The following is a 25,217-nucleotide window of genomic DNA, read 5'->3' as shown; positions in this document are numbered from 1 at the left end:
TTAATTTTTTTGACAACAGGTATTCTTAGGTTGTGTTTGTAAATAAACAAAATGTTAGTAAACTTAAACTATTCGACTGTAACAATCTAACAGTACAAACAGTTTTAAATTAACAAGTGGTATATAGGCAGATTCTTTATATACAGTCACTATTCTTCGTTTGTATAGGCAAAAACTGACAGACTAGCGCCTACTGTTGTTTCCCTGCCAAAACCGCAAAGACCTAAGATTCTCTTGCCGCCCGGTCGTTGGACTACGTATCGAGAAGATGAAAGTATTGTAAGATTTTCTTTATCTTTAATTTTAGTATTATATAGAAATAAAAGTAGTACTTATGTAGAAATTTTATTATTGTTTAAAGAGTCCTTTTCAGTAGCCCTTGTCTGACACACTGTTCATTCTGTATTGTACTAACCAAACATGAAGAATAAAACTTTTATATATTTATATATATACATGGCCTATGTTCAGTGGTGGAAAGTTAACAGCTGGTAACAATTTTTTTATATAAACCTTATCCTGACAATTATAAATGCAACAAAAAAGAATTAGCTAAATAGATGCAGCCATTTTGAAGTGGTGTGTTTATATATATTGGACAATTGATTTATTTATATAGTTAAGATTTTTTCCATGAGTAACAAAGTAATTTAAATACAAAAGATATATTTTAAAACGAGTAGGCATGCCAACTAACACTATACAACATTACTATTAAAGTATGTTTCAATATTGCAGTATAGAAACTCTGATGAGAGAGAGTGACACCCTCACAGCAATAATAGTGGTATGAAAGTGTTGATTCTTGTCTGTCACTGGTATCTTAAAAAATCATTAAATTAATTATGAAGTTCTAAATCACCAGTATAATGATATAAAAATTTTTGAAACATCTTTACTTTATATATTTTTTATTTTACAGAAATTTCCATTTGAGACATTTGTACCTAAACTGCAGTTTCTGAGTATAGTGCTGCCAAAGGAGTTGCCTCGTTTGGTTAAAATTGAGAGGCTACGGAGAAAATTTCTCGCTGCTAATATAAAGGTAGTTGGGATGAATATTTTTAATGGACAAAAATGGAATAAAAAATAATTTAAGTTTATCATACACTAGAAATCTGGCTTCAATTGTGCTAAAACAAGTTATATTGATTTCAAAACTGACCTTTTAAACTAATTTTGATAAAATTTCTATGGTACCAATCTGTAAATATGCCCTTTTATGTAGATAAAAAAAGAAATTTCTAAATTAGTATACATTAGATGGAAGTATGAGGTAACAAACATAAAAAAAAATACAACCTGATTGTGAACCTGTTTCTTTTTGAAGTTACTTAAAAAAGGATGAGATTAATTCACTGGCTTGTATTGACTTATGTATTTAAATAAATTATTTTGTATTAAACAAAAATGGAATACTCGACCAGCCTGTGATTATTATATTGTGGTGAAGTTCTGATGAGGGATGATAGTTATGAACAAATCAGCTCAGGTCAGTTAGCTCATCGTGCCAAACTGACAATGTCACCAACTATCAATCATATATCATTGTTGGCAATGGGACTCCAAATAATGTCTAGAACACCCATGAACAATATTCATATTATGGGACTCATATCTTCTATTATATCAATTGAGTTTTTGCAGTTGATAGTCTAATTCATATCTGTACTTCAAAAAGTAAAACCATTGCTATCCAAGTATTTAGACATAATTTTTTTAAGAGTCCTCATTATTTTATAAATTTGCGGTTTAATTTTTTTATGCAACTTGGAACGGCAAACGAGCTGATAGCCCACCTGATGGATAGTGGTAACCGTCGCCTATAGACATGAGCGGTACTTTGAACATAACTGAATATACTGTTTCGCCCATGATACTTCCATGTGTTGCCATTCCTGAGGACTCTCTGTACCTTGTAAATTCACTGCCATATTCAAATCAAAACCACCATGCAAACAAACTGTTTCATGGTAGAAACACGAATGGTGGAAAGCTACTCAATCAAACGATTTTTTGTAGAGTTTCCCTCTGGAAAATTACTCTGGGTATCCTAGCCTCAGGATTGGGCAATTGGTTTAATTTGTTATTTGTTTCTAGAAAATGCTCCGTGAGTTGGGCATACAACCTTTCTGGTTGCTGCCCCCGACTGAGTTTCAATTTACAGATCAAGAGTATTATGGCCTATATAGTCCATTTCCGAAGCTTGACTTGGAAATATTCGATAACACTGACTTCGACTGTCGGTTTGTCTATTTTTATACTAGTTGCATCCTGCGTCTTTGCTTGCCTGAATTAAAATTACAGAGTATCTATTGTTCAACTTTGTACCCCGATCTGCAGCACAATAAACTATCTGAACATTATAAAGTATTGTTCCACAAAAAAAAAAAAACTATGACAATTACAGTAAAACCAGTTATTTTAATTTAAAAAACTTTTTTATTAGATACTTAAGCATATTAAGTATGTCGTGTGTGCCCCGGCATAGAATAGGCTACCGCTTCCTTTCCCGTAGGTGTAGTAAAAGGCGACTAAGGGAGAACGAGGGATGGGCAGTGGATTTCCTCTTAAAACAACTCTAAAAGCCTAATGTCGGTTACCAACGATCCTACCAAGCGTGGCAACTATTACTAGTAACTAATAATAGTAATAACTTTAGTACATCACAGAAAAAATCTACTTGCATAAATTCGTGAAAACATTAGAAAGTTCGAAACCAACACTAATAATTTATTTCATTGTCCATTTTAGTGTACCAGAGGAGTGGTTGTCATTGGGTATGATCAAGGGGGAGCAGTACCCTTGTCCAGGCCTCGCTTTTATTCCTAAAGAGGATGGAAAGGCCAGCAAATCTTCTGGAGACGTCTTGCAGATGCTGAACAATTTGTATGAGGTGCAGAGATAATAAAGTATTATATAAAGGATATTTAGAAACATTCTCCCAAATGTTACTTTGTGGTGAAGGTAAAAAAAATTAACAAGAATCTGTTAACGTTGGGCAGTCGCCGTAAGGGGCTTTTAAAGATCGAAATCAAAATGGGTGGAAAATGATAGAAAGATGGATAGGGTATGCTTTGCCACATATTCAAAAAGAAATTACTAATTCTCTGGATTAGGATCATTAATTTTGTCCTGTTATGGAATCCTAACTTCTAAATGGTCTTATATTATTTTAGTGGATAAATGTGGCTGCGTTCAGCTACGACAAGGAAACAGAGAAATGGGAGGTGATGGCACTAGATGGCACCAAACGTCGATACAAGTAATCCATTTTCTGTATTTTACAAATTAGCATCAGGTCTGTAAATAATTTCTGTGTTTTTGGAATTTGGGAATTCAGTCTCTCTTTTCATTTAAGAATTTTCTCTTGTCGGTGCAACTAATTTATGCATTTTCCTTTAGCCAGCTTTATCCCATGCCATATCTTTGATCTCTCTATATGACATGTTACTTTGTGTTTCCTTTACCTGTCCCATGTAGTTTGAAATTGAGCAGTTTACAAAAGTATTTAGTTAGGCTTATAATCCCAAATTGTGTATTTGCATTGTTGTGTATGATCAGTCGTTAATGTCTAAATGACTAGCTACTTCCTTGCTGTGATCTACAGAAGTCTTACATTAAGAGACCTCACACTCTTTATAACCTATACCTATAAGAATTGAACTCAGGGTTTATATTGGTTTCAGCATCCCTCGCATCCGCCTCATGTTCAAAGCGGACGATCCCGAGACGTTTGCGCAACGCGTCAAGTTCGCAGTCGATTTGCGGAGAGAAGTGGAGAATAACTTACGGTATGACATCATATGAAATTTAACATTTATAACAGTTATTTAGATGATACTTTTGAAAGTTGCACATCAATCAACTGTCTTCTGTATCTATAGTTGAGAAATATTTTAGAACTGCCAAAATTTTCTTCCTTAAAAATCTATCTTCTATCTTTTCTTGCTGTTCCCTTCGTTCCCTTCCTATCGCCTCTTATGACATCCATGCGAAAGGAAGAGGTGGCCTATTCTATGCTAGGACCACACGCCACTAAATGTATATGGTCCTAGAAAACTCGCTAGAAAGATTGTAATAATATTTCTTTATTTTTATATTTTATATCTAAGAATTGTTCACCGCTGGGATGCTGCAAAATAGCTATCTTCTATTTCTCTGAAATAAGTTCTTCAAAAGCATGTAAAGTAAAGCCAAAAGCCATTTTATGTTTTAAAGTCGCAAACAATTTTATACGACGCTTTTGCGTTATTTTTCTTGTATAATCCTACTCGGGTTTGTCTTCAAATTCTTGTTCTTGGCATTTTGGATTTATAGTCGTAACTCCCAACTTCAGAAGGGCATATGCTCGAGTCCCATTTTCATTGTATGCAAATTGCAGGTTCTACCTTTATCTGGATTGTCTGCTGTTGGACGGGCTGCCGATTATGCCACGTCATTTCATGCCCGTCGTGATTGCTATGGTGCGGATACACAGGCAGGCTCGCGAGCTTGACGAGAACCACTTGCAAAATCTGAAACACGAGGTTCTCAAATTTATGTTATCTTCTTGAATCGTTTTTACTTTGAATAGTCCTGTGAATATACACAATTATCATTTAATAAATGATGTTTAGGTTGAAGATGGAGCTCAGTGGCCTCATCATCTTCCTACTCTTATCCCAATTATTATTTGGGGTCGGCGTAATGTTTTTATTCATATAACAAAAAGATTTGGCTTAGCTTTACGACCGGCCATGAAGATGGAGCTCAGTGGCCTACGCAGAACCTATTCATATTTCATCATCATCAGATTAGTCTTTAACTGTCCACTGCTGAATATCTAAGAAGTCTTATGTATCTTGTGACAAGGCTTGCAATCCACCTTATCCTTAATCTGATCTAACATCATCTTGATGTCATATTATCAATTGATTCATATAATGTTGTTATAGGCTGAGTTGCTTTATAAGAAAATGGAAGGTAAAATGAAGATAATGAACACTATACAGAAGTATAGGGATCTTTATAATTTTATCGATGTGCCCACTAAGGATTACGTGCCTCCAGTGCCGGACTATGGTAAGTTTAGACTCTTTTTATACCATTCATTAAAACCACTTGATAATAAATGACATGCGTGTCACATGTCACTAGAAGGAGATTGTATAAAAGTCGTTTACTTGGGCAGCTCTATCGTTTTTCTACCGTGAAACAGTTGTGTTTGCATGGCTGTATTTCGGTTTGAAGGGTGGGATATGGCAGTGAATTTACACGGTTCAGACGAATAATACCTAAGTCCTCAGGAATAGCAACGCATGAGGGTATCATGGACGAAACAGTATACTCTGTTGTGTCCATAGTACTATTCATGCCTATAGGCGGCGATTACCATTTTCCATCAGGTGGACCGTCATCTTGTTTGCCATTCTAAGTTGCATAAAAGAACATGTATGTTGCTGATTGTAAAAAATCTTTACAGCAACGGATTCTAAGTATATGTTTATAATATCCAGGGCGGTACCCTTGCGTGATGGAAGACTTCCCCGGACGACTGAAACATAATCAGTGGTACTCGTTGTACGTGATTACGGAAGCTGTATCCTGTATACACTTGGTTGTCGAGGAGTGTCTAAAGGTAGTTTAACTGTTTCCAACCTCAAAATTAGGAATGTCATAAACACAATGATGATTTTGAAGGAACATTCTTATGAATCAATTAAATCGCTGAACTATTTAGTTTGTAAGGTTTTTCGTCACTCATTATCCACTGTTAATTATAGGCCTTGTGGTCCCGTTATAGAATAGGGGTGGCCTATTCTCACATACTATATAGGACCACAAGACGGAATAGAGTAGGGGTGGCCTATTTTCACATACTATATAGGACCACAAGACATATAATCAACAGTGGATAATTAATGACGAAAAACCTTACAAACTAAATAGTTCTTCCTTTCCCGTGGACGCCGTAAGAGGCGACTAAGGGAGGTGACTAAGATGGGCAGCAGCTTAACTCTTAAAACATCTCTTAAGCCTGACTGGGGTGCTAATCCGCCTGCCACTACGGGGAATGGATTGGCAACCGCAGTCAGGCTTTAGAGTAACTAAACGTGGCAACTACCGGCAAATCTCCCTAAGGGGGAAGCTTATGTTTAGCAGTGGACAGTTAAAGGCTGATATGATGATGGTGATACGACGATTACAGGCCTTCCCTCTAAATTGTTATAAGGAACAGTCCTAAGTCACTCGCATTCATTTGACTTTGCAACACATTGGATGGATGCCATCGCTCCATCTAGTTATTCTACGCTGTTTGCTTTTCCTGATTTGCTAATCGAAAACCTCTCTTCTTCATTGGGTATTAATTTTTTGAGTTATATAGCTAGATCATTGATGTTTGCTTTGCCTATATCAATCACCTTGTTCTTCTGTGATGTACACATTTACTTTGCAAGGTATTTTATTAGCTGTATTAAAACTCTTGTGGAGTTTTTGTGCAGCGAATTATGGATATGTTAGTATATGGTGAGAGAGAAGGTTTAATTATGAGATAAATTGGTATGCAGGCTACATATCAATGTTATCCGTAACCAGGTGGAGTCAATGTTGTTCTTCACTACCAATTATGGTAGAAACGTGAGCCTTGCTGAGTTCGACGCAGCGCAGCAGCACTGTACTTCAATGGTAAGTGTGCATGGTAAAACACCCTTTTCCCGCCATCCCTCTGTAAGGATAGCAACTGCCCATTGTAAATCTAGTAGCTTTTTATGTAGTGTAGACTAGTGGACCGCCATAGCCCGAGGTGGTATTAGTGGTATTTTATTTTACGGTGGAAATCAGCACCTGGTATTAATTAAAGAACTCGGTGGGTTATTTTATTTTGAAAATATTTGAATTTTCGTCAATCAACTGGAAAGGCTCTCTGGCTCGATGGCTGCGTCCACTGCGACTATACCAAATATAATCATAACTCTAAATAGGATATTTTGATTATTTCTTTTAATTTATTAGACTTTCTCGCTATTTATAGATTTTATCTGTAGGCAAAACTTTTCATTTATATTCGTCTCGTTTGGTTAGGCTTTTAAGTCCAAAGAGCAATCCATAGTTGTAATCCTCTCACAGCATAACAAATGCAAAGAAAAATATCCGTGATTAAAATGCCAATCAATATTGCAGCTCTTTAATTTTTGCTTATGTTTCTGTACAGATGTTGAAATATTTGAATATAACTTGGCTGAATAACACAGCACACGCAATCAGGATGTCGTTCAGAGATGTCGGAAAGGGGTATATCTAATTGTGTTGATGATTTTGTAGTTGTTTCATTGTTATCATTATTACATGCATTACGTCTCCACTCCAAAATTTTGCCTCAACATAAATTGTAAACTGGAATGTTCCTACCATTCCAGTTGACAATTTTGACATGCTTGAATCCATCCTGTAGTTTATTTTTATAAAAAGTAGTTTAAGTATTTAGTTTTTTTTAATGCAACATAGAATGGCAAACAAGCTGACAGCCCACCTATTGGAAAGTGGTAACCGTCGCCTATAGACATGAGCAGTACCATGGACATAACAGAGTATACTGTTTTACCCATGATACTCCCCATACGTTGCCATTCCTGAGGACTTAGGTGTTATTCCTCTGTACTCTGTAAATTCACTGCCGTATTCCACCCTTCAAACCGAAACAGCTATATAAACAACTGCTTCACGGTAGAAACATGAATAGGACAGATGTGCCCAAGCAAACGACTTTTGTACAAAGTCTCCCTCTGGTCTTGGTGTCTTTCTTATAGATTAATCAGAAAAATGAATTTACTAACATATCCATTTGAACTGGTTTTATTTTTACTAAATTCGTTTAGATTTTATAATTAAGGCATCATAATTTGACTATATCAGATATTATCTCATATGACCGAGAGTTAATTTAGGTTAGTTTAGCACAGGAACTGGCTTTCTTTGCATCTTTCTTTGTCTCATTTAGATATAGTAAATGGACGCCACGTATCATTCGGGAGTATAAATAATTCGTGGCTTATCTAATAATCCAATCCTAAATCTGTACATGTTACTAGTCTGTCCTTTTGCCTTTTTGGAAATATTATTTATTATAACATTTTTATTATGCATGTTACCAGATGGTACAATATATATGAGAAGAAATGGGAGTTTTATAGCATCAGCAAGCTATGTCGTTTCATGCAACTTGTCAGATTTCGCATGCAGGTTAGTGAAATATTAAATTTAATGGATAAGTCAATATAATGATTGCATTGTGAGTTATTTTGTGGAAGTCCATATCACTAGTTAGTGGATTAGAATTATTTTGTTTAATTCTTTTACCACTAGTATGCGTGCGACTGTCAACATTTGAAGATTAACTATTATTACCTGAAGTTTATATTATTATTATCAGAAGTTCTATAATCTTTTGAAAGTCAATATTCGTCTTTGGTAGCGGAACAAAATAATTCTAATCAACTAACTAATGGAATGTAACGCTATTATTAGATGTCCTCTCGACTTACATACATACATACATATCTGTCACGCCTGTCTCCCATTAGGGTAGGCAGAAACAATGGAACGCCAAATGCTTCGATTCAAACGAACCTCTTTCGCTTCTTCCACATTCATCAATCTTGTCATACACGCTCGTCGGTTACGGGTACTTTTAATTTGGCCCTTCTTCAGCACGTCGCCTATTTGGTCGACATACGTCCGTCTAGGGCGGCCCCTACCGACATCTCCATTCATTCTTGTTCGATAAATCTCTTTCGTAATTCTTCTTTCATCCATCCTCTCCAAATGACCAAACCAACGCAACATTCCTTTTTCGATTTTAGTCACTACATCGTCTTTCAGTCCACACTTCTCTCTAATCACACTGTTTCTTACTCTATCTTTTAAAGTAATACCACACATACTTCTCAAAGCTCTCATTTGTACAGCATTTATCTTACTTTCATGCTTCTTCTGCCATACCCACGATTCGCTTCCATACATGAGTGTTGGTGTCAGTACTCCTTGAATTATAGCAAGGCGAGCTTTGCTCGATACATTTTTACTTGACATAATCGAGAGCAGTGCACCGTTAACACTGTTTCCCGCTTTTACTCTCCTCTCAATATCTCTGTCACACTTTCCATCCCTCGTAAACAAAGAACCTAAATATAGAAACTCACTTACTTGCTCCACTTTTTCATCTCCTATCATAATCTGGCATGCCGTTAAACTTTCATTCCTCTCAAAAACCATTACCTTCGTCTTCTTCGCATTTATTTTCATACCTTTTCTTGCATACGCTTCATTCATTATAGTCACCATTTGTTGTAATTCATACTCCGACGATGCAAAAAGTACTTGGTCGTCGGCGTATAAAAGAGTCTTAAACAGAGACTCATTCATCCTGAATCCACAATTAGATCATTTCAATCGGTCCTCTCGACTTCTTTATGATTATTTCGTGTCATATATATATTTATAATTATTTATCAGTAATGTCAAAATAGTATGTAAAATGTGACTAAGGGCATTTAATTGTCGAAGGATGGATAGCAGCGTACCTTTTAAAACATCACCAAATCCTAACTAAGGTTGCCAAGCGTGGTAACTATTGGCAATGCTGAAATGGTATGTTGTGTCATGTCATACCATGGTAGTAGCATAGGGGGAAGGGCATTGAGAGGCAATTCCCTATCTTAAAAGGCCTAATAACCTACCTTAAAATGTAAGGCCCCAAGATAATTAAACAGATTCGCTTTTTTGATGTCTCTTAATTATGGCTTCAGTCCTACCAAAAAGTTCTTTTGCTCTGCCTTAAACTTGGGTCTAGCTACGGCCTTGTACCATACCTTACACATTATTTTACCCTGCCTATTCTATTGTAAGTTTCCGGTGTTATTTTTAGTACGCGCTTCGATATTGCATCGAGCAGTCGATGGCGATGTTCGTGGCTCTATGCGAGACGCCATGCCTATGTACCTACTCGTGCGAGGAAGACTTCGAATGGGATTCTAACGATCTCATCAACTCGCCTTTCCGTTCGCCCACACCCACTCTCTTCTACTTCCACCTCATGATGTCTCCCGAAGGACCTTATTACACCACGAATCCTCAACATTTCGAGGTCGGTACCTTTTTTTTCTGGTATACTAGTAGCTTTTTTAATGGTAGGCATAGTGGCATTACTCGCGCATTTCTGACTCTATTGTCATGAATATTTTGAGCCACAGTATTCGGTTTCACTTATACCTCATTATTGAAATTGGAATATACTTATGTTATAGGATAAGAAGGGTGACCTATTCTATGCCTATGCTAGAATAGGTCACCCCTTCCTATACCGTGGGTGTCGTAAGAGCTGACTAAGGAAGGGCAAGGAATGGGCAACAGCGTCCCACTTAAAACATTTCTAAAACCTGATTGCGGTTACCAATCCACTTGTCAAGCGTGACAACTATTGGTAAAACCCCCCAAGAGGGAGGCTTATGTTCAGCAGTGGACAGTTAAAGGCTGATATGATGATAATGATAACATTTATGTTGGTAAATCTGCTTGATTGTAAAAATGGTAAACACAGGTGATAATGCCAGACGACTTTGAACAAAATCTCCTTCTGGTTAAATTTCATTTTACAGTGTCTGGTTTTTTTAGAGTTGTTCTCTGCAGGGAATTACGGATATTGCTATCAACAGTAACAGTGATTACTGTAGTAAAATTAGCTATCAACAACGTTCAGGTGGTGATCCAGCGACTGTTCCGGGAAATGCTGTACCGGTGCCACTTCATACCTCAGGTGCATCCGATGATCATGACAGGACTTGTCTTTGACAAAGAGCTGTTCCTTACATCTATAGGTAATAATATTGGCTTCATATTTAGAAGTTATAATTATTTAACCCTTGGGATCTTTTGTACTTACTTGTTTGGATCTAGTGTAAGTAAAAAGTAGGAAGTACTGTATACAATAATTATAGATTTTGATTTTATGGTATTCCGTGTTTTGTAATACGTGGAGTCTACTGGCTTCAGATAAACAACCCCTTTTTTTTGTTTATCGTGTGGAAAATCTTCAGCAAGATTGTCCCATCTGCCGGAGGGAGGGCAGCTGGGGTGTGTGGGATTCGTACCCACTAAAAACCACACGACGTACCTCGAGGCGCGTATGCTGGATCCCGGGTACCCGTTTGTACGACTACCGAGTATACAACGCGACGGTTTGCCCTGTAGGTGGTGTAGGGCAGGCTTCCTCTCTTAGTTAGGGTGGGGAATGTCTCTTCCACTCTATCACCACAGGAGGGCACAGATACGTGCGCATACCTCCTAGGGTCATATGTAGGGTGTGCCTCCCTCAAGGCAACACCCCGACCCTAGAGATAAACAACCCTTAGGGACACATTCGTATTCTTGATGAGTTGCAAATATACATCAAGTGTTCTATTATCTCTGATTCTTCGCCATATCCAATATACAATACTTGAAGACAAATTTATTTTCTAATTTCCATACTGCACTGATGCATTACATGTCATAATTGCCATAAAGAGTCTTGCTTGTCGTCGGTCCTGTGAATTGTTTTGTCTTTATTTATTACAATAAAACTGTACATAGAAAAAAAAAACCGAGTCAGGGGGATGTTAGAAGTGAAACAGAACACATCCAGATTTTTTCAAGTTTTCGGTTTCTTTGTCTGTCTGTTTGTACGGGCTAATCTTCTAAACTGTTGAATCGATTTAAATGACATTTTGCATGGTGGTACATTTACATTCCCGGTCAACATTTTAGATACTTTTTTTTTTATACAACTTAGAATGGCAAACAAGCTGATGGCCCACCTGATGGAAAGTGGTAACCGTCGCCTATAGACATGAGCAGTACTATGGACATAACAGAGTATACTGTTTCGCCCATGATACTCCCCATGCGTTGCTATTCCTGAGGACTCAGATGTTTTTCCTCTGTACCCAGTAAATTCACGCTATATCCAACCCTTCAAACCGAAACACAGCCATTCAAACACAACTGCTTCACGGTTGAAACACGAATGGGACAGAGGTACCCAAGCAATCGACTTTTGTACAATAAAGGAAAATTAAAGAGTTCCCGTGCGATAGTTAAAAAACTATAGTAACTTATACAGCTTAGTACACTACCTTCCTAAGTAAATTTGATCTAAGACAAAGAGTGAGAACGACACGGCACTTGTTAATTTTGGTCCAGTATTCCCAGACATAGTTCACTACAGGAAGGAGGTTAAAAATGTTAATCGAAAGAATAACAAATACCACGCGGACAAAGTCGCGGGCATCAGCTAGTTGCAAATATTATCCTTGTATATTGGCAAACTGTTAACTGGTGTATCCAGGTCTAATGGAGCCTAACGTGGTGGAGTACCGGGAAAGACTGCTGATTGCGTACCGCAAGGCTATCATCCCACTGCTAGCGTACTTGCGTCAGTACGAGTGTTATAAAGAGATATTTGTGCTTGATACCGAAGAGTATGTCGAGTAAGTGTATTAATTCTTTAGGAAACGAGATGGAGACACGATTTAAATATGGTTGCGATATAAAAATAAATTGCTATTGTTCTTGGCACCATCATACCTTTTTTTAATGGGTTATAATGGAATGGTAACCCCGCCTGCGCTATCGGTATACGCTGGCGGGGCCACAGTGATAGATGATAGGTGAGGATGAAAGCAGGTCAATTAGCCCATCATGACGAATTCCACTAGAATTAACCACGATGGTTTCCAAGGGAAATCGCGTGGAGGTCGACCTGATTGGGTGTATTACTAGCAGTGGGTCAGTTAGATCCTATTACTAACAATCTCTTTCCCCCGCCTTCATGCGTTTTTTTTGATGGGTGAAAATGGTATGGTAACCCCGCCTGCGCTAACGGGATACTTTGGCGGAGCACCAGTGAAGAGTGATAGATGAGAATAAAAACAAACCAGTTAGCCCATCATAATGAATTCATCAGGAATTAACCATGATAGTTTCCAGGGAGAACCGCGAGGAGGTCGACCTGGTTGGGTATATTGTTAGCAATGGGATTCTCAGTCTCCATTATTAGCAGTCCCTTTCCCTCCGTGCGCTACCGTTAGCTTAGCAGGGCACCGCCGCTAGCCAGTAATCGACCGGCACTCAGTATGTCTATACGCGTCGCACAGACTCGCGCGCTTACGCCGCGAATTCAAAATGTAACTCCGTTTCGTTATTAAACGTATGTTGTGAAATTTATGGTGTTTCCATTTGATGCCCACACACTATACTGTTAAAAATAAATAAGTCGGTCATATTGTACTAAATAGGAACTTCCGTCAAGAGAAACATTCTGCGTCGGAGATCCGCGAGCAAGTGCAGATGCATTATGATGCAAAACAAGATCTTATATGGAGATTGCCACAATACATCAATATAGGACCGTTTGCGCTTAACATCGATACTCTAAAGGTAAGTTAAAGTTTTAATAATAAATAAATAATTAGTATCCCTATTACAGGGGACCTTAATACTCAATTTCCAATTGTTCCTTGACTTTCTTTGGTAGTTCTATTGATTCCTACTTATTCAAGGTTTTTTTTTTGATGGGTGAAAATGGTATGGTAACCCCGCCTGCGCTAACGGGATACGCTGGCGGAGCACCAGTGAAGGGTGATAGATGAGAATGAAAACAGGCCAGTCAGCCCATCATGACGAATTCATCAGGAATTAACCATGATAGTTTCCAGGGAGAACCGCGAGGAGGTCGACCTGGTTGCGTATATTGCTAGCAATGGGATTCTCAGTCTTCATTACTAACAATCCCTTTCCCCTTACTTATTCAAGGTTTTGAGCATGTATTTTTTCCTTATCAACCTTTACAAGTGTCTATCCAAAATTCTAAATCCTTATCCATACATCTCCACCATGTCTTGGAGTGATGCTTTGATTTCATCTCATTTGTACAACTTTTCAATAAGAAAAACTTCTACGTATTAACGATTCTTTGTTTACAATCAACTCAACAAACTTTAATATGAGTTTAAACTGACTTTAAACTTCCTATGCCACTGCGTTAGGTTGACTGGAAGAAATCTCTTTTAGAGATAAGTTCGCCTTTGCTAACATTGTTATTAACTTATTGTTGTTACTGTATGTTTTTTGTGCAATAAAGAATATATAATATACACGAGAGTATTTTTTTTTAATGGATGATAATGGAATGGTAACCCCGCCCGCGCTATCGGTATTCACCGGCGGGGCACCAGTGAAGGATGATAGGTGAGGATGAAGTAGGTCAGTTAGCCCATCGTGACGATATCAACAAGAAAAGAAGGAACCACGTGGAGGTCGACCTGATAGGGCATATTGCTAGCAATGGGGCTGTTAAACTCCATTGCTAACAATACCTTTCCCCCCAGAACAAGTTTAGACAATTGCCAATTTCATAGTAGCAACCATAGATGACATTAATATTGCCAACATGCAAAACTAAACAACAGAGGAAGAACACCTGAGTCCTCAGGAATGGCAACGCAGGGGGGGTATCATGGGCGAAACAGTATGTGTGTGTACTGTTATGTCCATGGTACTGCTCATGTCTATAGGCGACGGTTACCACTTTTCATCAGGTGGGCCGTCAGCTTGTTTGCCATTCTAAGTGATATAAAAAAAACTACAGTAAAATGGGTAAAACCTCAGGGTGTAGTTAGTTCCAAATACTCAATCGATTGATTGACCAAAAGCGTGTCTTTACAGCAAATGTTAGTGACGAAGCGGTCAGACATAATAAAGGCCTTACTAACGATGTGGGCCGAGGAGGTGAGGCTGGTCGTGGAAGATGTGGTAATGGCGTACAAGGGCATCATGCGACGCCTCGGGGAGAAGCCTAATACGATAGAACACGTGTTCGAGATCAGGGAGTGGATGGAGTCCATACCCTTTGCGCTGAAGACCCAGGATGATATCATGAAGAAGGTTCACACGGTGGGTTTTATATCAAATGTATTTTTTTTGATGGGTGAAAATGGTATAGTAAACCCGCCTGCGTTAACTGGATACGCTGGCGGAGCACCAGTGAAGGGTGATCAATAAGAATGAAAACAGGCCAGTTAGCCCATCATGATGAATCCAACAGGAATGAACCATGATAGTTTCCAGGGAATACCGCGAGGAGGTCGACCTGGTTGGGTATATTGCTAGCAATGAGATTCTCAGTCTCCATTACTAACAATCCCTTTCCCCCCTATATCAAATGTATTCATTAAACGTGGAGTATAAAAGCCTGGGAAGTAGTCCAACTAGGTAGAATATTATAATTTATCAGAGAGAGACTGTGTACAAAAGTCGTTTGCCCAAACCTCTGTTTCATTCGTGTTTTAACCGTGAAGCGGTTGTGTTTGCATGGCTGTATTTCGGTTTGAAGGGCAGTTTGATATGGCAGTGAATTAACAGCGTACAAATAACACCTGAGTTCTCAGGAATGGCAATTTTTCTCCATCAAAAAATTAAAAATGGATCTACTAAAGGTCTATACAGTTGCTCATATCTATAGCAGTAGTTGTCACTTTTTATCAAGTGGATACCAGCTTGTATATTATTTGGGGGGTAATAAAAATAAAAGTATAAACGAAACTTGTTAATTTTTAGGATTACGAAGTGTTGGACGTCTTCTTTGTGCCGTTGGAGAACGATGACTTTAAACTCCTGTGGGAGGCGATCGGGTGGCCACTTAATATATCGAAACAGGTGAATATTCGGATTGTTGGAACAAACAAATCTATACTTATAATAAATCTGTAGAGAGGTCAATTCTGTACATGAAATATATTTCCAAAATAACTATCAGCGGGTGATTAATGATCGATACTGATGCCAAAAATGCAATCAGTAAAATTTTTGTCTGTCTGTCTGTATGTTCGTTATAAAAACAAAAACTACTCAACGGATTTTAACGAAACTTGTTACATTTATTTTTCATGCTCCTGGGCAGGTTATAGTATACTTTTCATCACGCTACGATCAATAGGAGCAGAGCAGTGATGAGAAATGTTGGGAAAACGGGAGAAGTTACTAAATTTTTAAGCTTCCGTCGCGTGTGCAGCCATAATGGTCAATAACTACAAAAAACTTCGCGATACTATATGTCTAACTATTAGCGTTATGTCACAATAACCACTTTGTAAAAATGTCCACCCGTGCGAAGCCGGGACGGGCGGCTAGTCGAACATAAAAATTTTTTTTTTTTTTTTATGCAACTTAGAATGACAAACAAGCTGACGGCCCACCTGATGGAAAGTGGTAACCGTCGCCTATAGACATGAGCAGTACCATGGACATAGCAGACTATACTGTTTCACCCATGATACCCCCCATGCGTTGCCATTCCTGAGGACTCAGGTGTTATTCCTCTGTACCCTGTAAATTCACGCCATATCCCACCCTTCAAACCGAAACACACAGTCATGCAAACACAACTGCTTCACGGTTGAAACACGAATGGGACAGAGGTGCCCAAGCAATCGACTTAAAGATAAATATGAATCCTTAGATATGAAGTCCTCAATTATGGAAATGCATGAGAGATATTATGGTTATCATAGAGTACATTGTATATTCTATGGTGCCTATGGTACTATTATGTCTACAGGAGACAGGAGGAGAGATTAGTTTGGTTGGGTTATTAGTTTGTTACCCATACTACGTTCCATAGTACCTCTATGGATATGCATCTTAAAAGTCGACTAGGATGCAAAGCATCATGTACAAGTGTAAGTAACAAGAAACTTAAAACATAAGGTTTTAGCTAAGTCCTATCGTCATGGACTAATCGTTAGCTAATATTCTCTTTTACTGGGGAGATCCATATACAGCTATTAGATGTGAAAGACTTATGGTGACGATGATGACGTACTTTGAATCTTGCTTATAGGTAGAAGCCACTACAGAATTTCTTGAGGAAGAGCAAGAGAAGTTTTGGAAGCTTCATCAGCAGGATGAGCAGACTCTATTTGACAAAATTGACATGTTCACTTCACAATGCATGGCGCTTACACTGCAGAATGATTTCACTAAGGTAATATTCCAGAGCTTTGGTACCTCTGTTCCATTCGTGTTTCAATCGTAAAGCAGTTGTGTTAACATGGCTGTGTTTCGGTTTGAAGGGTGGGGGATATGGCGTGAATTTACAGGGTACAGAGGAATAACACCTGAGTCCCCAGGAATTGCAACGCATGGGGGGTATCATGGGCGAAATAGTATACTCTGTTATTTCCATGGTACTGCTTATGTCTATAGGCGACCGTTATTACTTTCCATCAGGTGGGCCGTCAGCTTGTTTGCCATTCTAAGTCGTATAAAAAAAAGATTTTGTACCCTAATGAAGCAGACATACGATTCGGCTGATGGTAAATGATTGTTGCAATCAATGAATACAATACCTAAGATGCAGTCGTCCTTTGCTAACGTTTTGGACATGAAAATCTCGACTCCCAGTACTCAGTAATTTTATTGTAATATCCCACTTTTGAAGTTGGACTACGACGTAAAATTTTAGGTACACGAAATAGCAAACGACATAAAGAAGGCATGGAAGGGCATGAAAGATGCTCAAGACTGGGGCAGGGTCCTCAATCAACGCCAGAAGTTGTTCGGGCAGCCGGTCGTGCCGTTCGCGGACCTCAACCGCCTCGTGAAGGAGTTTGAGCCCTACAGGAACCTTTGGGTCACCGCTTCTGGTTAGCCAATGATTTTTGTAGCCTGGCAATAGTTGTGCCATCACAATTGGAATATTTAGCCGTGTGGTTCCGGCATAGAATAGGCCACCCCTTCCTTTGCCGTGGATGTCGTTAGAGTCGACTGTCGACTAAGGGAGGGCGAAGGATAGACAGCAACATCCTTCTTAAAACATCTCTAAAGCCTAACTGCGGTTGCCAATCCGTCTGCCAAGCATGGCGACTACTGGCAAAACCCTCCAAGGAGGAGGTTTATGGTCAGCAGTGAACAGTTAAAAGCTGTTATGATGAATTGGAATACTACTAATTTATTAAATGCTCCACCATTCAAGTACAATGAAGCTATATAATCGCCACTGAATAACATTGTAGTTATGCTGCTAGTTGTATATATGCTAGTTATATATATATGTGTGTGTGTGTGTATGTATATAAATATAATAATGAGTAGGGATAATATTTATATTATTATATGCATCACATCTCCCATATTTAGAACTAACAAAATTTTTCATCGTGCCTCCCATCAAATTGTTCATAATTACTCCTCTCCATCCAAAGGTTGCCTGGAAGAGATCGCTCTTAGCGATAAGGTCGCCCATTGTTTTCTCATTGTGATTATTTCTTGTAATTGTTTATATTTATAATAAGTTTACTATTGTAATCTTTTGGAGGAAACAATAAAGAGTCTATCTAGTTGGGCCTGCATAGTTTTGAAAATTTTAGTATTATTGACAAAAAATATACATACATTCATGCATATCCGTCACGCCTGTCTCCCATTAGGGTAGGCAGAAACAATGGAACGCCAAATGTTTCGATTCAAACAAACCTCTTTCGCTTCTTCCACAATTATAAATTTTTTCATAATAATTATCTATGATTTTTTGTTAATTTCTATTTTCCCGCTGTCATTATTATTTTAAAGAGATGTGCTAATAGCTTATTTGGTTACATTATACGAAATTAGATTACCATTCCGTTTTAACCCATTAAAAATATCTTTCTTTCTGGATATTTATTTATTTATTTAACACTTTATTGCACCAACATAACAGGATTTGTTGAACAATTTTCAATACGTATAGTGTAGTACAAAAGGCGGTCTTATTGCTAAGCAATCTCTTCCAGACAACCTATTATGACGGATATATTGTGACGTTACTGTAATTTACAATTTCTTTGAGAGTTTATTATGATTTTCGTATATTTCCTTCATGTTTTTTAATAGAGACAACTTTGATTTGTCTGAAGCACCATCACTTCTCACTGCTATAAAATAGTCTTCAGATATTCACTTTAACGCTCTCTACTCCGCAAGGGCGTAATATTACTAGAACATTAACCAAAGCAATTCCCATGTATGTTGGGCACATAACATATATATGTGCTATATGTACATGCTTTTTCTTTGTTTAATTAACAGTTTAATTTATTCTACTGAAACGCTAGCGCCTCTGCCTTGAGGAGGTGGGCGTTGACAGCCACGACACAGTTATTTTTAACTAATGTGGCTTTAAATAATATCGTACACTACCCTACAATAGTAACTTTTTATGATTCCAATAAATACATTTTAATTTTTAATTTAATTATGATGAATTTAAGTATAATATGGCCTTTTAACACCCTTAGTATTTTTAAAGATTTCCTGAAAGCACGAGAGGTGTGGTTCGACAACCCTTTAATGTACGTGGACGCTGACACCATTGAGCCGCTCGTCAACGAATACTACAAGACCATAGTCAAGTGTGTGCGCACCTTCGCTGACCTACCAAAGGTGCAGATGGTCGCCACCACCATACGGGTATGTATGTTCTACTTTTTTACATTTCAATATGTTTTTTTACATTACAATTTATTTATTTGCTGTAAAATAGGGTATACAGATGCTAGTAATAAAATTTTATGAACTTCCTGTCTATACTTGGTGTAGTATTGGTATTCCTGTCTATACTTGGTATAGTATTGGTATTCCTGTCTATACTTGGTGTAGTATTGGTATTCCTGTCTATACTTGGTGTAGTATTGGTATTCCTGTCTATATTTGGTGTAGTATTGGTATTCTTGTCTATACTTGGTGTAGTATTGGTATTCCTGTCTATACTTGGTATAGTGTTGGTATTCCTGTCTATATTTGGTGTAGTATTGGTATTCATGTCTATACTTGGTGTAGTATTGGTATTCCTGTCTATACTTGGTGTAGTATTGGTATTCCTATCTATACTGGGTATAGTATTGGTATTCCTGTTTATACTTGGTATAGTATTGGTATTCCTGTCTATACTGGGTATAGTATTGGTATTCCTGTTTATACTTGGTATAGTATTGGTATTCCTGTCTATACTGGGTATAGTATTGGTATTCCTGTTTATACTGGGTATAGTATTGGTATTCCTGTCTATACTAATTGTATAAGTAATGATGAGGAACTAATATGCCATGAGGACTTAACGCGATGAAAAAACTTTTACAGGTAAACCTAAAGGTACCGGGGGGAAAGGGATTGCTACTAATGAGGTCTAATAGCCCCATTGCTAGCAATATATCCTTTCAGGGCGACCTCCACGCGGTTTCCCCTGGAAACCATCATGGTTGATTCTTGTCGAATTCATCATGGTGGGCCAACTGACCTGCATTAATTCTCACCTATCGTCTTCTACTGGTGCCCCGTCGGTGTATACCGATAGCGCGGGCGGGATTATCATTCCATTTTCATCCATTAAAAAAATCCTAAAGGTACCTACATATCTGCTTCTGTATTGCCGACATTTCCACGTGGATTGCACCACGTCGTGGTCACGACAGGACTATGACATGAGTTGCCATATAGTACTGGATTCGCCTAGAATCAATTACGATGGTTTCCTTTAGACTTGCATGGAGGTCAACTTAATATTATTAGATATGAGGACTACAGTCTCTATTACTAACAATCTTTCTTATTTCGTCCTGAATGGTCTATTATTTGTGACTGTTTCGCGAAAATCGTCAATCATTGTTTCATTATTGTCAACGGAACCCTAAAATATTCAATTAATTGGAGGTTAAATAATGTGTGTTCACATTTTAGGATGACATTGACGAGTTCAGACCATTGATACCCATAATCCAAGCAGTACGTAATCCTGGTATGAAGGAGAGGCATTGGAATGAATTCATGGAAAGAGCAGGTCAAATATTTTCTATTGCTGTATTTAATTTATCTTCATATAACGTAGGTGAAAGGTATGGTGGAGGAAGGAAGAGTAAATGTCTTTCAAGTGTGTTTTGGTATAGACGTTGTAGTCTCCATACTTCTTCTCATCCTTAGAATATTTTAAGAGATCATCAGAGGATGACAGATTACCGTTTTCTTTAGGTATAACGGTGACAATGAACGAGAAGCAGACATTCCAGATGTGTCTCAAGCAGGGCGTAGCCACCCACGGCGAGTTGATCGCTGAGATCGGCGAGTTGGCCAGCAAGGAGTACGTGATCGAGCAGTCCCTGGACAAAATGCTCGCAGACTGGTCCAACAAGACCATGGACATTACGCCTTACAAGGCCACCGGTGAGAACCGCTTGTTTTCCTAGGAAAGGTGAGTGAAAGAAGATTGGCTAGGAAGAGTTATGTGATTGTACAGTTGCTGGATCCAATACCGGACAATAAGGCCTTGGACATCGTAGCTGTGCTTTTAGAACAGGTTGATAAATATCAAGTGTGAGTAAAGGTGGAAGCCAATGGTGCTTCTCTTTATTAAGGTAAGTGTCACTCGAGGCTGATGAAACATGGCCTGATTAATTAATCATTGGACAGAATGATGTCAATAGAGATGTACTGATAACGATCCTCGAGATTTTAGAAAAGGCGAAGCACCAAGTGTGGTTAAAGGTTGAAACCATTGATGACCAATGAGCTCCCTGCCGAGGTTTTCCCAAGAGACTACAGCATGGGGTTCTTCAAAAGGGGGGTAAAGAGGTTTCTTCAGGGTTGGCAACGCGCGCGTAATTCCTCTGGTATTGCAGGCGTTCATAGGCTACGGTAACCGCTTACCATCAGGTGGGCCGTATGCTTGTTTGCCACCTCAGTGGTATAAAAAAAACCATTGGTATTTTGATCTTTCACATTTGTGAATGAAAAGCAAAGCTACTGTATTGTTTACCACTACAAAAAGAACCAAACGAGGACTTTGTACATGGTCATTTACGTCTCTCTGCAATTTATTAACCCTTGATTAAAATTTTTCGGTATTGTAACTCAAGAACATAATGTTATAAGGATTGGTAACGTGTGAGTCTTTTAATCGTTTATAGCCAGTAGTAGTTGCTTATTAACTAACAGATCGTATTCCTGATACCCTCGTATAAATACATTTTGTCCCTCATGTAGGCACGTTCATAATGAAGATAGCTGATGAAACCCTACAACTGCTGGACGAGCACCTCATGACGACTCAGCAACTCGGCTTCAGTCCGTTCAAGGCGGCATTCGAGCTTCGCATACAGGAGTGGGATGACAAGCTGCGGCTCACCCAGCGCGTCGTCGACGAGTGGATTGAGTGCCAAAAGTATGAATACCTTTTCTTTAATTTTCTTTTATTCTTGTTTAATAAATAATGGATTTTGCGTTTGGACATAACACTTTTTTCTTCTACTGTACTTGCTATTGAATCATCATTTCTAATAGAGTTTTTTGTGTCACGTACAATTTACAAAGATTATATATACATGGAATTTCAACGTTACTTTGTCAGTTGGTGGATTTGCAAATTTACATCATCAATACAATATAATACATCATCGACTTTAGTGGCATCTCACTTGTCTACCGTTTGACTACGGGCCAGGAATTCAACTCGGAAGATCTTATACCTGCCTAAATGTTTAATTTTCAACATTATGTTCGGATTATTTAAAATATAATCCCAATATGTTATTCGGTATGGAGGACATGTAAAGCAAACCTCCGGTAAGCCATGTACAGTGAAGGAAGTACCTTCGTGTACAGTGAAGGAAGCCTATAAATTCTAGAAATGATACCAAAGACCGATACTCTCACTCTAGTAGTAGCAGTACTTATATTCCGTTATTATAGAGACTGGATGTACCTGGAGCCCATTTTCACGTCCGAGGACATTTCGCGACAACTCCCGCTGGAAGCTAAGAAGTACGGTACCATGGAGAGGATATGGAGGAGGATCATGTCTTCAGCAGCTGCGTGTCCTAAAGTTCGCATCTATTTATTTATACATTTACCAAAGTAACATTCTATTAGCTTTAATTCTAAAAGAATAGTTCCCATTCATAAGCTATTAAATTGAACTAGATTGAAGAAAATAATAGCTTTTGATAGCTTAATATGAGGGGCTTCGAATATGACTATCTCAGCTAGATTATATCCATTTAGTTCTACGCTGACACTGAATATTTCGTTTGTTTTGAATATTTTTTTATTTTTTATACAACTTAGAATGGCAAACAAGCTGACGGCCCACCTGATGAAAAGTGGTAACCGTCGCCTATAGACATGAGCAGTACCGTGGACATAACAGAGTATACTGTTTTGCCCATGATACCCCCCATGCGTTGCCATTCCTGAGGACTCAGGTGTTATTCCTCTGTACCCTGTAAACTTACGCCGTCTAACCGTTCACCCGATGAAAAGTGGTAATTTTTAGTCCTTTAATATTTGGTATGGATGAATTGTGATTACCTTTTACACGCCTGTAAGTGTACGATGTTGTAAGTAAAAGCTAGTGTAAATTATATTGGATATTTTTGTTGGCAGATAATGATAATCTGCCCAGACAGCCGGCTAATGGACAGCCTAGTGGAGGCACGGCATCTGCTGGCGGTGGTGGCGCGCGGCCTTAACGAGTACATGGAACTTAAGCGGCTGCGGTTCCCGCGCTTTTTCTTCCTCAGCGACGACGAGCTGCTTGAGATACTCTCGCAGTCCAGGAATCCGAGAGCCGTGCAGCCCCACCTAAGGAAGTGCTTTGAGAACATCGCCAAGGTACGCTCCTATCAGGATTGTCAAAGACATAGAGCTGAAGCAGCTGTTTTTTATTCGTCTGCGACAATGAGGGTTTGGAGATAATCTCGCAGTCCAGGAACTCGAAAGCTGTGCAGCCCCACATGAAGAAATGCTTCGAGAATATTGCCAAGCTATGTTTCTTTTAGGACTCTTGAAGACAAGGAGCTGAACTGACAATGCTCTCCTCGGTTTTTAGAGAACATGAAGTGCTCGAGATACTCACGCATTCCAGTTATTGGTGGCTGAACCAGTGAAGAACTATCTCTTTAGTTATACTAATTTACCATCATTCAGACCATGCTTGTCTTCCACTTTCAGGGTATGAGATAAAGGGTTAAATCCTGCGTTAAAATTATATCTTTAGGTAATTTTAGTAATCAATTTTAATTTGTGTTCGTGTTTGAGAGAAGCAAAAATAAATAGGTACTTATATTTTTCATTTCCTCTTTCTCATTCTTATCGTCAGAGTTATAAATTAATAAATTTTGGTCAGGTGACGTTTGAGGCGGATCTGAAGATATCTCAGATGCACTCGAGCGAAGGCGAGATAGTGGACCTCAAATACAAGTTCTACCCGTCGTCCAATGTTGAACAGTGGCTGCTTCTACTCGAAGACACCATGAGACATACAAGTCGGATTACCTGTTTATTATATTTATTTGCTTTTAATATAATTGTAGATAAATATACAGTAAGGGTGGGCAACTTGATTAGACCCAAGATCTGTGAAATGAAATGAGTTTATTTACATTAAACAGTTTAAAATTATTACAAAAGCCACGTGGTATTATTTTGGTACCTGTTTAATTGCCTTAAGAGATGTAGGCATGCAAATATTTTACATTTTATAAAAAAGCGGTATCTACTGTTAATTAATAATGACTTCCTACAATCTACCAATTACACACTTCTTGAATTTTTTTTATATAAGGTGATATTTAAATCATTAACAGTCTTAAGGGAGTGCTTTGCCAGTGAAACTGAATAATTTTTCTAAAGGAAATTGTTCCCAAACTCGAGATTAAGTTTTGAGCTTGTTGTACGGATTTGTACCTCTACGTGTCATCATCATCATTTCAGCCACCATCTGTCCACTGATGAACATAGGCCTCCCACATAGACTGCATTAAGGACTGTCAGTCCTGAGCCACCTGCACTCACTGACCACCTACAATGCATTTCTACATCTTCGTGTACTATCGTGTATTCTTAGTAGTCTCCATAAGGCGGGTTGCATGGTAACGACTATATTGTATGCAGTCCGGTTGACGCTGGTGGCCGGGCTAGAGGAGTTATGGTCGTTGCCGCGCGAGCAGTGGGTGCTGCGGTGGCCCGGACAAGTCGTCATTGCGGGCTCGCAGACTGCCTGGACTGCGGGCGTCGAGCAGGCCATCGAAGACTACCGGATGGATTGTTTCTACGAGGAGATGCTCCAACAGGTTGCTACTTTTTATTTATTGATGGAAATAGAATGGTAACCA

At 38.5% G+C, this 25,217-nt stretch overlaps 1 protein-coding gene across 3 annotated transcripts in view; it reads left to right on the top strand.

Moving 5' to 3' along the window:
- The window catches only part of LOC113512197 (dynein axonemal heavy chain 1-like), an 86,129-nt gene continuing 60,912 nt past the window's right edge, over positions 1–25,217 (top strand). Inside the window, exons 1-27 of one of the 3 annotated variants that reach the window (XM_052893869.1) lie at positions 1–279; positions 923–1,045; positions 2,755–2,896; positions 3,180–3,265; positions 3,690–3,794; positions 4,385–4,529; positions 4,938–5,064; positions 5,499–5,620; positions 6,580–6,669; positions 7,196–7,275; positions 8,136–8,223; positions 9,908–10,126; positions 10,739–10,856; positions 12,365–12,506; positions 13,314–13,455; positions 14,743–14,970; positions 15,634–15,732; positions 16,916–17,059; positions 17,540–17,720; positions 19,364–19,524; positions 20,791–20,890; positions 21,079–21,270; positions 22,090–22,267; positions 22,795–22,927; positions 23,488–23,715; positions 24,230–24,368; positions 24,997–25,175. In XM_052893869.1, coding sequence (XP_052749829.1) covers positions 2,783–2,896; positions 3,180–3,265; positions 3,690–3,794; positions 4,385–4,529; positions 4,938–5,064; positions 5,499–5,620; positions 6,580–6,669; positions 7,196–7,275; positions 8,136–8,223; positions 9,908–10,126; positions 10,739–10,856; positions 12,365–12,506; positions 13,314–13,455; positions 14,743–14,970; positions 15,634–15,732; positions 16,916–17,059; positions 17,540–17,720; positions 19,364–19,524; positions 20,791–20,890; positions 21,079–21,270; positions 22,090–22,267; positions 22,795–22,927; positions 23,488–23,715; positions 24,230–24,368; positions 24,997–25,175 — 3,540 coding nt within the window. In that variant the 5' untranslated portion in view covers positions 1–279; positions 923–1,045; positions 2,755–2,782. Of the gene's footprint in view, positions 280–922; positions 1,046–2,100; positions 2,247–2,754; positions 2,897–3,179; positions 3,266–3,689; positions 3,795–4,384; positions 4,530–4,937; positions 5,065–5,498; positions 5,621–6,579; positions 6,670–7,195; positions 7,276–8,135; positions 8,224–9,907; positions 10,127–10,738; positions 10,857–12,364; positions 12,507–13,313; positions 13,456–14,742; positions 14,971–15,633; positions 15,733–16,915; positions 17,060–17,539; positions 17,721–19,363; positions 19,525–20,790; positions 20,891–21,078; positions 21,271–22,089; positions 22,268–22,794; positions 22,928–23,487; positions 23,716–24,229; positions 24,369–24,996; positions 25,176–25,217 lie in introns of those variants that run through there. The other 2 variants (XM_052893868.1, XM_052893870.1) reach the window with 2 other exon arrangements.

This window comes from Galleria mellonella, unplaced genomic scaffold (genome assembly GCF_026898425.1).
Source record: "Galleria mellonella isolate WM207_F2 unplaced genomic scaffold, CSIRO_AGI_GalMel_v1 utg184, whole genome shotgun sequence".
In the NCBI taxonomy this organism is placed as follows: Eukaryota; Metazoa; Arthropoda; class Insecta; order Lepidoptera; family Pyralidae; genus Galleria; species Galleria mellonella.
Note: the sequence above shows the minus strand (reverse complement) of the source record. Positions and strands in the feature narration are given on the sequence as shown.